Genomic DNA, 13404 nt, shown 5'->3' with positions numbered 1-13404 from the left:
AGGGAGATAATGCCATTGCCCGGGGAGCACTGGGTGGGAAAAAATCAAGATGCATCATCCTTCCATGGAGTTTTAAAAAAACAAGACATACTTTCCCTCCACGGAGTTAATTAAAAGTAAGTTTCCAAAGTCATAGAGTCTACCCTCTCAAGCTGCCATTTTAGCTAGGGGAACTGATCTCTGTCATCTGGAAGTCAGTTGTAATTCCAGATCACTAGGCCCAGCTTGGAGGTTGGCAACTCTATCGGTTAAAGAATATAAATATGCACAAACACAGAGAAGCCCAAAGAGATGATGATCAGTGGAGGAAAAGAAGGATAAAACACCCCAAATTGTTCCGCCTTCACAATGACCCTGCCTACTTTACTGAAGCACATGGCTAGTGCCTGGAGGAAATGTAGGCGTCCTGGTTTTACAGCTTGGCTCTCCATTACAGCTGCAAGACCAGGATGCCTACATTTCCCATCAAAACTTGAGGGAAGCTGACAAGTGTCCAACCTGTGTCAGGCGTCACTTGTAGCTTGGCTCTTAATCTCCTTTCCAACAGAGTTTCTTTCCCACTAACACCCCTTCACTTCCAAACTCGGAAACGGCCCAAAAACCTGATTTCATGATATGCTTCTAGATAGTGAGATTTGAATTGCCAAAAAATTGTTCTTCCACTCAAGAAACCAACAGGATCCAGCCCATGGTGTGACATCTTAGGACGTCATAGCCTCATCCTCTCACAGGACTACAATTCCAAGAGTTGTCTGGGAATGAGACCATTAAACCTGCATATACCCTTAAGATCAAACAATGCATCTTTTCTACCAAGTGTTGGCGACTTTGCATTCTCTTGCCATAGAACACACACTGGCACTGAATCTGAGCTTTTTTTTTTTAAATTCATGGAAGAAGTAAAAAAAACCCTCTGAGACATAATGCATTAATTTCATTCATCAAAATAACTTGGTGCATAAGCTATAATGAAGAAGCCCTTTTCCAGATTCTCCAATTTCCTGTTTGCATGAATCGCATGCATATAGAAAGCGAGAAATTGGCAGTCGTATACCATGTTCTCCATAAATATGTAATTATAGACAGAAAAAAACACCCGGGATTGTGTTTTGTTGCTAGTGCTTAATGGCTCTTCTTGGAGCCGTTTCAGGCTGTGATTTAAATGTATGGAAAAGCCTTTCTTTTCCTTTCGTTTCTTTCAAGAAAAAAAGGCTGCATTATTCATTGAGCAGCACAAAAGGATCTGCCGAGCAATCACAGCAAAGAACGTTGTGGTCAGCTCTTTATACGCCTTCCCTTCATTCATGCTGTGAACTCACCTTAAGGGTGACTGATCGGTTGCATCTTGAGGAAGAGTTTGTGTGTGTGTGTTTGGTGTATTCCTCCTCACCCAAATCCAAGCACTATAACCAGGAAAATTATGCAAAAGCAAAGGTATATCCTTGAAAAGTTTCTGTATGTTATATAATTAGTTCTGTTTCTGTGAAACCAAGTTCCAAAGAATGTGGGTATATTTTGGCAAGGGGGGAAGCAGTGAGCAAAGGCACAGAAGATCCTAACAGATAGAAAAGAGTCCAGTAGCACCTTTAAGACTAACCAACTTTACTGTAGCATAAGCTTTCAAGAATCACAGTTCTCTTTGTCAGATGCATCTGAAGAAGAAAACTGTGATTCTAGAAAGCTTATGCTACAGTAAAGTTGGTTAGTCTTAAAGGTGCTACTGGACTCTTTTCTATTTTTGCTACTACAGACTAACACAGCTAACTCCTCTGGATCTATATAACAGAAAGAAAATCATTAGTCAGAAAACTGGTTTCTTAGAGAGCCAGTTTCTCGATTTCTTAAGAGACAGTGTTGTGTAGTGGTTAGTGCTGGACTCAAGAGACCCAGGTTCAAACTCCCCACTCTCCTATGAAAGCTTGTTAGATTACCTTGCTACCTCATAGGGCTGTTGCAAGGATAAAATGGAGGAGAGGAGAATGATATAAGCCACTTTGATTTCACATACGGAAGAAATGCAGGGTACAAATGACATTTTAAAAAATTCGCAAATGTAAAAGCTAGGAATAGTAGCAGGCAGGCCTGACCAGGAAAGTCCATGCTCAGGTGCTGCTCTGGAGCCCTCTGATGGCCAGCCATTCCCCCAGCAGGAGCGTGGCGACTGTTCGGGTTCAGTGGCTCCTGGGCTTTGATAATATCCCACTCCACTCCAGGCAAGAGACGTGATTTAAACCAGAACTCAACGGAAATTTCTGCAGCCCGGAGGTGAAATGTAGAGGTTACCTTGTAGAATGCAGTTCCTCCTAGTAGGGCATTCCCTCCCCCTCACTCTGGAACTGTTTTATAACCTTGGTCACTGTCAAAAATGCAAATCAAGATATTAGTTATTCTTTTTTCTCCTCGGTAGGGTGACGCCAATCGGTCCGAAACTGACGAGGACAAAACGTCAACCAACTTTGAAGAGGATTTTGAGAAGCTGAAAGAACTGCGGGCTTCTGGTAGGGCTGGGTTGCCGTTTCCTTGAAGAGGAATAGCAGTGGGAAATGCTGCAGAATACAGCATTTCTCTCCTTCAGAGGAAAACATCCAGGCGCTTAATTGTATTGCCACAAGAACCAGCCATTTTTCCCCCCAAGTGAAACCAAAAATCTGTGTTGGAGAGGAGGGGTTTGAAAGTTGCATCTTCGTGACATGCTGTGTCTCCTCTGAATTGGGAGAAGGAGGAATAGTGGTTTTTCTTTAACAGATGTTTGCCAGAATTTGCAACTGGGAGCTGTCAAACCACTGAATAGGGATGATATTAAATTTCTCACCCCCCGCTGTTTTGATCCAGAAGTCCGCATTGCAATTTTGCTTTCCTCTTGTATGAATTGAACCAAGGAGTCTTTAATTTTGCACCACTGCCTGCTTCCTTGCACTCCATTTTCCCTATAAATTGTATACATTTTTTCAGTCTTGTTTGTGCTTCCATAATATGCCCATAGATTACGTACATAAAAATACTTTCGATGTTGTTTGTAAAATACCAACAATGAAAAGAGAAGAAATGTTGCTTGTTCTTCAGTTATAGACACAGATTCCGTCCATATAAATCCCACCTATGTTGTCTGTGAAAAGCGGATAAATGAATCCACTAGCCGAATGTATTAATGAATAGAAAAATAAAATCGAGAGAGTTCACTCTCTCCTCGCCCTCCTAATACATTCTTAGAGAGGAATTGTCGTGTTCGTGGTGTTGCCCAGTATCCCACTGATTGACACTTTCTTTTCTTTTCCAGAGATGAAGATGTATTCCCTAGCAGTCACACCCAATGGCCACCTGGAGGGCAAAGGGAGCATGCCCCCTCCAATCATCATGCGCACTGCTGCCACTCCCATGCCCACCCCAAAGTGTTCCCCACACATGGATGCTGTTCACCCTTTTGTGGATTCCAGAAGAGGCAGCAATGTATCACTCGACCCTCTGAGCTTCGACCAAAAGTCCTTGGTATTTATCAAGCATTAGTTCTCTGCAGGGTTGACTTGGGTGCCTGGTGGAAGGAAAGAACAGCCATGAACCCCAAATGCAAATGTTTACGCCAGTTTAAAATTAGGACATGTTTCAAAGCGTGTGTTTGGCTTTTAGAATTTTCAGACTTTGCATATACTCAAGATTTGATTTTTGAGGGATATTTTTAATAGGCCCTTAACTCTTGCGAATGTACCATTAATCTTGGATCTCATTTATTTATTTTTTATTTATTTTTGTTATTTGTAATACATCTTTCTTCCCACTGGCGGGTAATAACCCTGTAACAAAAATGCCAAAAAAATGTCATGATGTGACATCCCCCCATGGGTCAGTAATGACTCAGTGTTTGCACCTTTACCTTTTAACTACAAAAATGATAAATAAATGAGACCCAGGATTGATGGTACATCAGCAAGAGTTAAAGGATGTATTAAAAACATCCCTCAGCATTCAAATTCCAAGTATATGCAGTAAGATTCAAGGCCAATGATACATTAAAGACCAACAAGAGTTTCAGGGTATAAGCTTTTGAGAGTCTCTCTTTTGAGAGAGAGCATTAATGCTCAAAAGCTTATACCTTTTAAGGTATCACTGAACTTGAATCTTGCTGTTCTACTGTGGGCCAAAATGGCTACCCATCTGAGACAAGTATATGAAAAATCTGAAAATTCAGAAAACTAAACTCAGATTCTGAAATAAGTAGCTTACTTCTCTCCTCCATCTTATCCTCGCAACAACCCTGCAAGGTTGGGTAGGTAGAGAGTGTGTGACTGGCCCAGGATCACCTGGCAATCTTCCATGGCTGAGTGGAGATTGAAACTTGGGTCCAGTACTCTAACCACTACACCACACTGGTTATCGAGCCACTTTTTTGACACTGGGGAGCAGGGCCCACCCCACTCAGCAGGTAGATCTGGCAGAAATCAGTGGATTATCTTAACTGAACAGGAAACCAAGGGGGATACCTCTAATATTTCTATTTTGTGCTCATTCCCCACCAAACTTCAAAACTGTCCATCACCCACTGGTGGCAGCCACAAAGCAGTAGAAATTTATCTAGTGCTCTACCAAACTAAGCAGGTGCCTTCCGCCCCTAACAGAGGAGCCACAAATGCACGTGCAGTACAACCTACAACAGAGTGTAAGCTAAAACATTCCTGAAGTCTCCTGTGCCTGTTGGGTTCACCTAAATGCAGTGGAAGCACTAGACCCAGAATTTGCAGTAGATTTGGGAAAGCACCTCAGAAGCATGGAGAATATTTAGATGAAAGAATCCCTGCCTAACAAATTTTAGAATTGAATTGCTGCAATTATCTTTAAAGATGAAGTTACCTTCATCCTAGCTTATGCCTGGTTTATGCCCCAGGTAACAACAGTTCCCTTGTTTCCTCCTGGTTGAAAGCAAGACAGATAAGCAGCTAATGAATCGTTCATTATTTAACCAAAGAAAATGACCTTTTCCCCTCAAGAGGTAGCTGCTTTTTGGAACCGCAGTGAAGAGAATCAGGGAGAAATCGCCCCCCCCCCAACAATCATATTTACAAAAGAAACCAGTGGGGAGAGATAGCAAAAATTGCTTTCTGTCCATTACCTGAAGTTCAGCAGTTGTTGTCCCTCCTTGCACCCAGCAAATGTGGCCTTGCTGATTCCTGTGAGATTAGTCTAAAGGTTAGACTACTGTAACACACTCTGTATGGGGTACCCTTGAGGACAATTCAGAAACTTCAACTGGTACAAACTGCAGCAGTCTGCTTACTAGCTGGGGCCAGCTGCCTGGCATGCATTACACCTATTTTGAGATCCTTGCACAAGTTGACGGCTTATTTCTGAGCTCAATTTATAGAGCTGGTTGTTACCTATAAAGCCTTTCATGGCCTGAGACCTATGGAGATGCCTTTCTCAGCATTACCTTATGCGGAAGCTCCATTTCTCAGACCTGTTGGTTCTTCCTTCCTGTAGGGTAGTTAGAACATCTACTGCTGGATTAAGGGCTTTTTTAGTGGCTGCTCCTGTTTGTTAGATTTTTTAAATGGATTTTTACTTGTATACTGTCTGTTTTATTATTGTAACTCTCCTGGAGTTCAGCTTTAGAGAAAGGCGAGCTAAAAGAAATATAGAAATACAGGAAGTTAAATTTTGGGGGCTGCTCTTTGCAACTCTGACTTGCTTTTCCCCTCTCTCAGTCCAGCCTTCGCAGTTCCCCATGCGCCAACTGGGGCAGCCGCCGTTCCAGCTGGAACAGTTTAGGGCGTGCACCAAGCCTCAAGAAGAAGAGCCAGTCTGGGGAGCGCGAGTCCTTGCTTTCTGGGGAAGGGAAAGGCAGCACTGACGACGAATCGGAGGACACTAAACTCAGCGCGGTCAGCCGGCCTCCCTTGCACCGCCGAGCAGACTCCCTGGATTGCCGGGGAGGCTTGGACCTGCCAGAGCTTCTGCAGGTGCCTGGCATGCGCCATTCCTTAAGTGTCAGTCCCATGGCCATGGTGCCTGCCGAGTACCAGGACTGTAATGGCAAAATGGTCCACGTGCCCAGCGAGTTCTACCTGCACATGGATGGTCACAAAGATGATCCCCTGGACTACGACGACGACCTGGAGGACGTAAGTATATTTTCCCCAAGCCGCTCTCTTTCTGCTTGCAGTCTGCCGGGTTTGCTTTCAGCACTGACACCTTTTGTGATTGAGTTGTTTCATCAGAGATTGTCAGCTGCCTACAGGATCTGGATATATTCCCTAATATTTCAGTATATGAAATGGGATTGAAGAAGCTTTTTCATCATTTATGGTTTGGCACTGATGCTAAGGTGGTTCTCTTATTTTATTCAAGAGGACTAGCACCCAAATTTCCAACAGTTCCCAGTGGAACTTTAGAATGCTCGGAGAGGAGGGGACCAAGAAAAGCAGTGGGGAGAAGTGAGTGCCGGGTGGGTCTTCAGCCACTTTTCTTCGTGCTCTCCTTTGGAAGTTTCTAAGCAAAAGCTAAATGGCCCTCTGTCAGCAATACTGGTTCTATGACTCAGTATGAACTTAGGCCGATCCTGAGAGGGAAAGCAGGGAGGGATGAGCCAGTGCTCAGCTTCCGTGGCCCTTTCTTACGCCCAGGGAAATGCCGATCGCCACTTTGGTGGAGTCAGGAAGGAACTGTCCTCCGCACCAGGTTGGCCAGGGATCCTGGAGGTTTTCTGTGTTTCTCTGGCTCATTGGGTGAGTGGGGGAATAGCTGTGATTTTCCTGCATTCTGCAGGGGGTTGGACTAAATGATCCTTGGTGTTCCCTCCAGCTCTATGATTCTATTCTTCTTCTCCTGCTTGCATAACAGACATAACTCAACAAATGAAGCTTTCTCTGGATTGGAGACCCAAGTTTGAATCCTCACTCTGCCACTTAAGCTTGCTGGATAACCTTGGGCCAGTTTGGTGTAGTGGTTAAGAGCGCAGGACTCTAATCTGGAGAACCAGGTTTAATTCCCCACTCCTCCACTTGAAGCCAGCTGGGTGACCTTGGGCTAGTCACAGCTCTCGAGCTCTCTCAGCCCCACCCACCTCACAGGGTGATTATTGTGGGGATAATAATAGCATACTTTGTAAACCACTCTGAGTGGGCATTAAGTTGTCCAGGAGGGCAGTATATAAATCAAATATTATTATTTTCTCTCAGCCTAATGTTGTCAGGATAAAATGGAGGGGTGGAGGAATGATGTTGTAAACTACTTTGGGTCCCCATTGGGAAGAAAAGCAGGGTATAAATACTTAAATACATAGCAATCAGTGGGATGGGATTGGCTCCCTGGCATCACCTGATTGCCTGGGCCAAAGGGGTTCAGTGCCATTCAGCAAACGGATCATCTACAGTTGTCTGCAATTCCTTCCTCTCACCTGCCATTCTGGTGGCGTGCGGAAGCAGTTCCAAATCCATGGTGCACCTGGTTCATTCCCCATCCTGACAACACTTGCCCTGTTTAAAGCACTTCAAGAATGCTATCCTCACTATAACCCTGCAATGTAGCTGGTATTATTATCCTCCATGTTGTGGAAGGAAGGGTGTGAGGCTGAGAGAGTGACTTGCCTAAGACTAGTTATTGAGTTGGTAGCAGAAGCTGGATATGAACCAGGAACTTTTTCACCTCTGTGCCTGCTGGCCTGCAGTTTCTGTCCCTAAAAGGGGCCTGTGCCAGCAAGATCTTCATAGGCGATGAATAAAACTAGGTCAGCGTTAGGGACCATTTGAGGCTCCAGATTGTCATGGGGAAAACGTGGGTATCAGAGGGGAAGAGAGCAACCCATTGGCAATGGAAGTGTTCCAGTAAAGTCATGTCTCCCATCCAGAGTTACTGCTACCGGATTCGGAAGACTTTGGAGCCCTTCAAACCTGAGTGGTGCAGGACTCATGAAGACTGGGCCCTCTACCTGTTTTCTCCGCAGAATCGGTAAGACCTGCTCATTTAGGATACACAAATCTTGTCCTTTGATCCCCCCCACCCCACCCCAGCTGTGATTTCTGCATTCTGGCAAGCCATACTCAGGATACTAGAAAAAGATACCCCTGGAGGAGTTTCCTCCTGCCCTCTCACCCACTTCACCAGCAGCACCAGAACATGGATTTGTTGGGAGCAACGTGAGATGGAGGCTGCCTCTCCAGAACTGACATTTTCAACCTTCCCAATCTGAAACAATATCCTATCTATAAGTAAACTGGCCAGCTGCTCCCATATGTTGACATTCAAATCCAGCCTGTAGATGAGGTCAGAGCCTGGGGGAGGGGAGGGGAGGGGCGGCGCTCCCTCAGTATATGGGAAAACACAACTTTGTAAATTAACTGAAAGGGGAACAAATATCCTTTAAAAACAGCCTGGCAAGGGGCTGCTAGTGCTCCAGAAGGGATGGAATGTTGAAGGTACCAAAGAGACAGTCAAAGGAAAGGTGTTGGGGAGGGAATTTGCCTGCTTAAAACTCTGTGAGCTTATTTATTTAGAACAGTTTTATGCTCCCTCTGCAGGAATCTGCCCAAGGTGGCTTACTAATAAAAAACAAAACATTAAAAGATTTACTTTAAAATTTGACATTATGAACTCAGCCTAGCATAAAAACATAAACCATGAAAACAGATCACTGACAACTTAAAATAATAGATTCCAGACTAAAATAATGTTAAAAGATCAATCCCTTAATTAAAAGCTTAGAGGACTGGACAAGAGCATTTCTGGGAGGGGGGAAGCCCTTGGGATTTCCAAATCCTTCCTCCTCCCAGAGATTCTTCTCACAATATCTAAACCTTTTCTTCTTACATAGAGTTTCTCTACACAAGAGATCTTACACAGGGATCCTCAAGTGACTTACTGTCTGTGTGGTCTTTTATTCAAGTGTACTCTGTCTCCCTAGCAGTGTGTGTTTATCCACAATGGGAGAACAAGTGTAAGATCTTTCCCTTGAGCGTCCCCATGTAAGAGTCTCGCTACACAAGACATCTTACACGAGAGCGCTCAAGTGTAGGGAGACACAATGCTAGCTGGGAAATGTAGTTTAAAAAAACAGAGCCAAAGGCTCTGTCAATTTCACCTCTTTGCAGAGCTGGCAAAGATCACTCCTCAAAGGGTTTGTTAATTTCCTCTTTGCCTCCCCAAGTCTCTGTCAATTTCACCTCCCTTTGCCAGCTCTGTAGAGAGGTGAAATTCACAGAGCCTTTGGCCCTGTCTTTTTAAACTACACTTCCCAGCTAACTTTGCACCTCTCTGCCCTTGAGCATGCTCATGTAAGATGTCTTGTGTAGAGAGACTCTATACCTAATATTAAAGTGGCCAGCTCCTGTACTAGTCATGAAAGAGACACAATGCAGTCACTCCAAGACAAGAGAAGGCATCTCTCCATACTTTGGAAATTTCCCAGATATGTAGGAAAATATTACTTAGTGAGTTAACAGAAAGAAAAATGACCCATCCACCCCACACACACCAAAAATAACCATTCTGATGAAGCTGAATGGGCTGCAGGAGCTGAGAATGTTGAGAGCAGTTGAGTGTCAATTAAAGGGGAGAGCTCAGAAAAGGCTTGAGGGAAGATTTTTAGGAGGGGAATGAGATTTTCAAACCACGCCCTCTAGATTCCTCACAAGCCCTCAGTTTGTATATTATACATTAATATTTTGATCCTGATCAGACCTGAATATCTGACTTGCATGATGCCAGTAGCCCAATCTCATCAAATCTTGGAAGCTAAGCAGGGTCGGCCCTGGTCAGTATTTGCATGGGAGACCACCAAGGAAGACCAGGGTTGCTGTGTAGTGGCTGTCAATGGCAAACCACCTCTGAATGTCTCTTGCCTTGAAAACCCTACAGGCTTGCTGGAAGCCAGCTGTGATTTGATGGTGCACACACAGAGAGATACCTGATTTGTGCTGGTTTTAATTCTGGAACAGTTAGTTTGTTGTAGCCAAAGCAACAAGCAGTCTTGTTGCACCTTAAGGACTTAGGACCCTTCTCTACCAACACAGATGTTTATTTTGTCAGAGGCGTGGTGGTCGCCCATATACATTGGTGCAGATCTGAGTCAGGTTTGCATCCCAGGAAATATGTTTAGGGTTAACTTCACGAAAACACTGAGTTTGGGTGAGCTAAAATGCAAGATGTCCCCCCCTCCCCCCGGAGTACAGAATGGTAATGAGAGACCAACTTCTCTTGACCTATCTTAGCAAAGCCAGAGGGAGAAGTTGGCCATTGACTGCTGTGAGTCAGATATTCAACAGGAGAAGTTTGGAGAGGGAGTGCTGTAAAATCCCACCTGCTGAATTTCTGCCTGTTTCCTTTAAATTCTCCATGCTTCTAGAAGCACAAAGTAGCCAGATATTTTTGAGGGATGTGTTTGGCTCCTTTGTTGATACACTCCTTAGAACATTCTGCTTGGATCCTGGCAAGGCCTGGAAAAGAAACTTTTAAACCGTCTTGAACAGAGACAAAAGTGGGCCAGAAATGCATCAGCAAAGGATGTTAAAATGGCCCAGGAGCAAACCAGTGTGGGCAGTGCAAGGCTGGCAGCACTCCAAGGGCCATTTGGCTTCTACCCGGATGTCTCTGCCGCCAAGATCAAGCCAAGCAACTCTTATAGTTCTGCCAAGACTGCCAGGTCCCTGATGGCTTGCTCCTACCTGCCAGTGGCCCTCCAGGGTAATGGCCCACCAGGGACTTTCCCAATAAGTTAAATGGTTACTCCACCCTGGCAAAGAAGGTGCTCCAATCACTCACAACCCCCTTGATGAATTTTGCTTGAGTTTGAGCATGCAGCTGAGACAAGCAAAGGGTCTGGTAATTTTGTTCTCTCTCTCTCTCTTTCTCTGCCATTGGACAAAGCAGCCTTCCCCTGCATTGCACTGTGTTGTTGTCCTTGTTCCTTTCTGCCATTAGGCACATCTTGTAGGTGGGTGAACATGTTATAGCCCTGACCAAGAAGCCTGTCTCTCTAGAGATGCTTGTAGCTATCAGTTCTAATAGCAGCTGCTACAGTCCCTTGGAGGCTTCTCAACATGCACTGGCTGCTGCCAGCAGCTGCCAACACCTGTCTAAGACAGGGGTCCCCAATGTGGCACCTGTGGACACCATGGCACCCACACCCACCAAATGTTTTTAGAAAGTAGGTGGGATCACATGGGCCTCTTGTCCAACAGGGCTCCTGATTGGCCATTGGAGATCTGCTTAGCTGTGCAGATTTTTTAAAACATTGTTTCCATAGCAGTTGCCACCACAGTGTCGATTTTATTCTCGTTCTCTTTCAAAATTACCCCTCTTCTCCCTTGCACATGGGCTTTCCTGTGTATGAGTGTGTTTAGCTCTACCTCACTAAGACGTTAGTGAGGTAGTGGTGGTGGTAGTTAGTGGTGGACGTCAGGGTTGCGTCCACCACCCTGTGCCAGAATTCCAAAGATGACCACAAGCTCAAAAGGATTCGTGATCCCTGGTCTAAGATATTTCTCACTGAAAACAACACAGCTGCATCCCACGGCTTCCATACATGATTGCAGAGCTTTAACTGCCCTCTCATTTTTCTGTCTTAAATTCCAGGCTTCGGGCCACTTGCCAGAAGGTTATAGCTCACAAGATGTTTGACCATGTGGTTTTGGTCTTCATCTTTCTGAACTGCATCACCATCGCATTAGAGAGGCCGGATATAGATCCCAACAGTACGGTGAGCCCCACGGAGTTCCCCGAACAGACCCTGGCTAGGAGATGGTGGGCGGGAAGACCCAGGGCTGAAAGAAAAAACTGGATGAGAATCGGTTGGCTGCCCCATTGCTTTGAACTTGGAAAAACCAGCCATTGGGTGGGGGGAATTGGGTCAGAAGAGTAGCACTGAGGCAAGAGGAGAACTAACTATTTCACACAGAGATTCTCGCACCCTGTGGTTTTGACACACATGGAGATGCTCTGTGCCCCCCAGTAGACTATTATGATCACTGGTAGCTCCAACGGAGACTCTTATTTATTTGTATTTATTTATTTAAATATCTGGATCCAGCTTTTCTCCACAAAGGGACTCACAGTAGCTCACAACAGCCCCCCCCTTTACAATATAAATAAATCAACAATCAAAGCAACCAACTCTTTGGGGCTGGTCTGCAACTCGGGTGCTGGTTTGTTTAAAGGCTCCAGATGCAAGCCACAGGCTAAGAGCCAAAGGGACATAATCCCTTTGACTCACACTTATGGCTAGGGTTGCTAACTCCAGGTTGGGAAATTTCTGGAGATTTTGAGGGTGGAGCCTGGGGAGGGCAAGGTTTGGGGAGTGAAAAGTAAAGTGGGCAGAGGGCTCATGGATTTTCTTCCATGCCCCCCAAGATTGGGGTCCTACCTGAAAGAGAAGAAACATCTTTGTTAATATGAATTTACTCTCTGGAGACCAGCTGTTTTCTACTTACCTGACCCTGGGGGATGGATACTTCTCGGTTCCTCCACAGCGTGCCTAAAAAGGAGAGAAGAATAATGATCAAAGTTACATGAGATAAAAGCTTAACATTATTTCCATTGACAGCTGGTGATTCTTGTACATAGAAGTTGTTAACCGTGTATGCGGGGTTGAAATGTATTTATGGAATGAATCGTATTTTGTATGAAATATAGGGATATTTACTGGAATTATTGATGTAAGCACATAATCACTTTACATGTTATAAACTACATTGGAAAAGGTTAAAATTCATATATTCCTTAAATAGCTAATGGCATACTGAGTTATTCCATTGGAGAATTGGCAATCTCCACACCTCCGGTCATGGTAGGTCCACCTTATACTTTTGTTCCTAGAACTGGGGGAGCCTCTCTTTTGGTTATTTTCTCCAGGGATACAGATCTTTGTTATCTGGAGATCAGTTATAATTCTAGGAGATCTCCAGGTCCACCTGGAGGTTGGCAACGCTACAGCCCTTATATCCACGCAAAGGCGAGACAGAAAATCACAGCTGAAGTGGTGGGCAGATGGCAAGATGGCACTGGGGGCAGAGTTAACCCACCTGTCCCAGGGCCCCGGTCTCAATCCCTAGAGGAAGAGGGCTGCAGTGCTGTTAATAGATATTTAAAGAGATCTGATATCATGTGTCCAAGTTGCAGAGTAAGATTAAGTGGTTTTCACTAGCTTAGGCAGCTTCTAAGGGAATTTGAGGAATCCTCGAACGACAGTCCCCCAATGCCTATTACTTGTAATGGCTAAATGGAACCTCCATGCGTACCTCTGCGTACTACTATAGGGGGCAAGAAAAAGAGAAAGCTTTAGCCCCTGTGCCCCTCTTGGAGCCTTCCAAGGACATTTGGCTGTCTACCACTGGAAACAGGAGGCTGAACTTGATGGGCCCTTGATCAGATTTGGCAGGGCTCTTTCAGATGTTTTTATGCAAATAGTTTTATAACTCCAGATGT

The 13404-nt window shown here is 44.8% G+C and overlaps 1 protein-coding gene across 1 annotated transcript in view; it reads left to right on the top strand.

Annotated features, from left to right (window-relative positions):
• CACNA1H (calcium voltage-gated channel subunit alpha1 H) overlaps positions 1-13404 on the top strand; it is a 143735-nt gene that overhangs the window by 89457 nt on the left and 40874 nt on the right. Inside the window, exons 13-17 of the mRNA XM_054993682.1 lie at positions 2408-2498; positions 3278-3486; positions 5694-6110; positions 7835-7935; positions 11557-11680. Coding sequence (XP_054849657.1) covers positions 2408-2498; positions 3278-3486; positions 5694-6110; positions 7835-7935; positions 11557-11680 — 942 coding nt within the window. The remainder of the gene's footprint in view (positions 1-2407; positions 2499-3277; positions 3487-5693; positions 6111-7834; positions 7936-11556; positions 11681-13404) is intronic.

The sequence above is a fragment of the Eublepharis macularius genome, chromosome 12 (genome assembly GCF_028583425.1).
Source record: "Eublepharis macularius isolate TG4126 chromosome 12, MPM_Emac_v1.0, whole genome shotgun sequence".
Taxonomy (NCBI): domain Eukaryota; kingdom Metazoa; phylum Chordata; class Lepidosauria; order Squamata; family Eublepharidae; genus Eublepharis; species Eublepharis macularius.
Note: the sequence above shows the minus strand (reverse complement) of the source record. Positions and strands in the feature narration are given on the sequence as shown.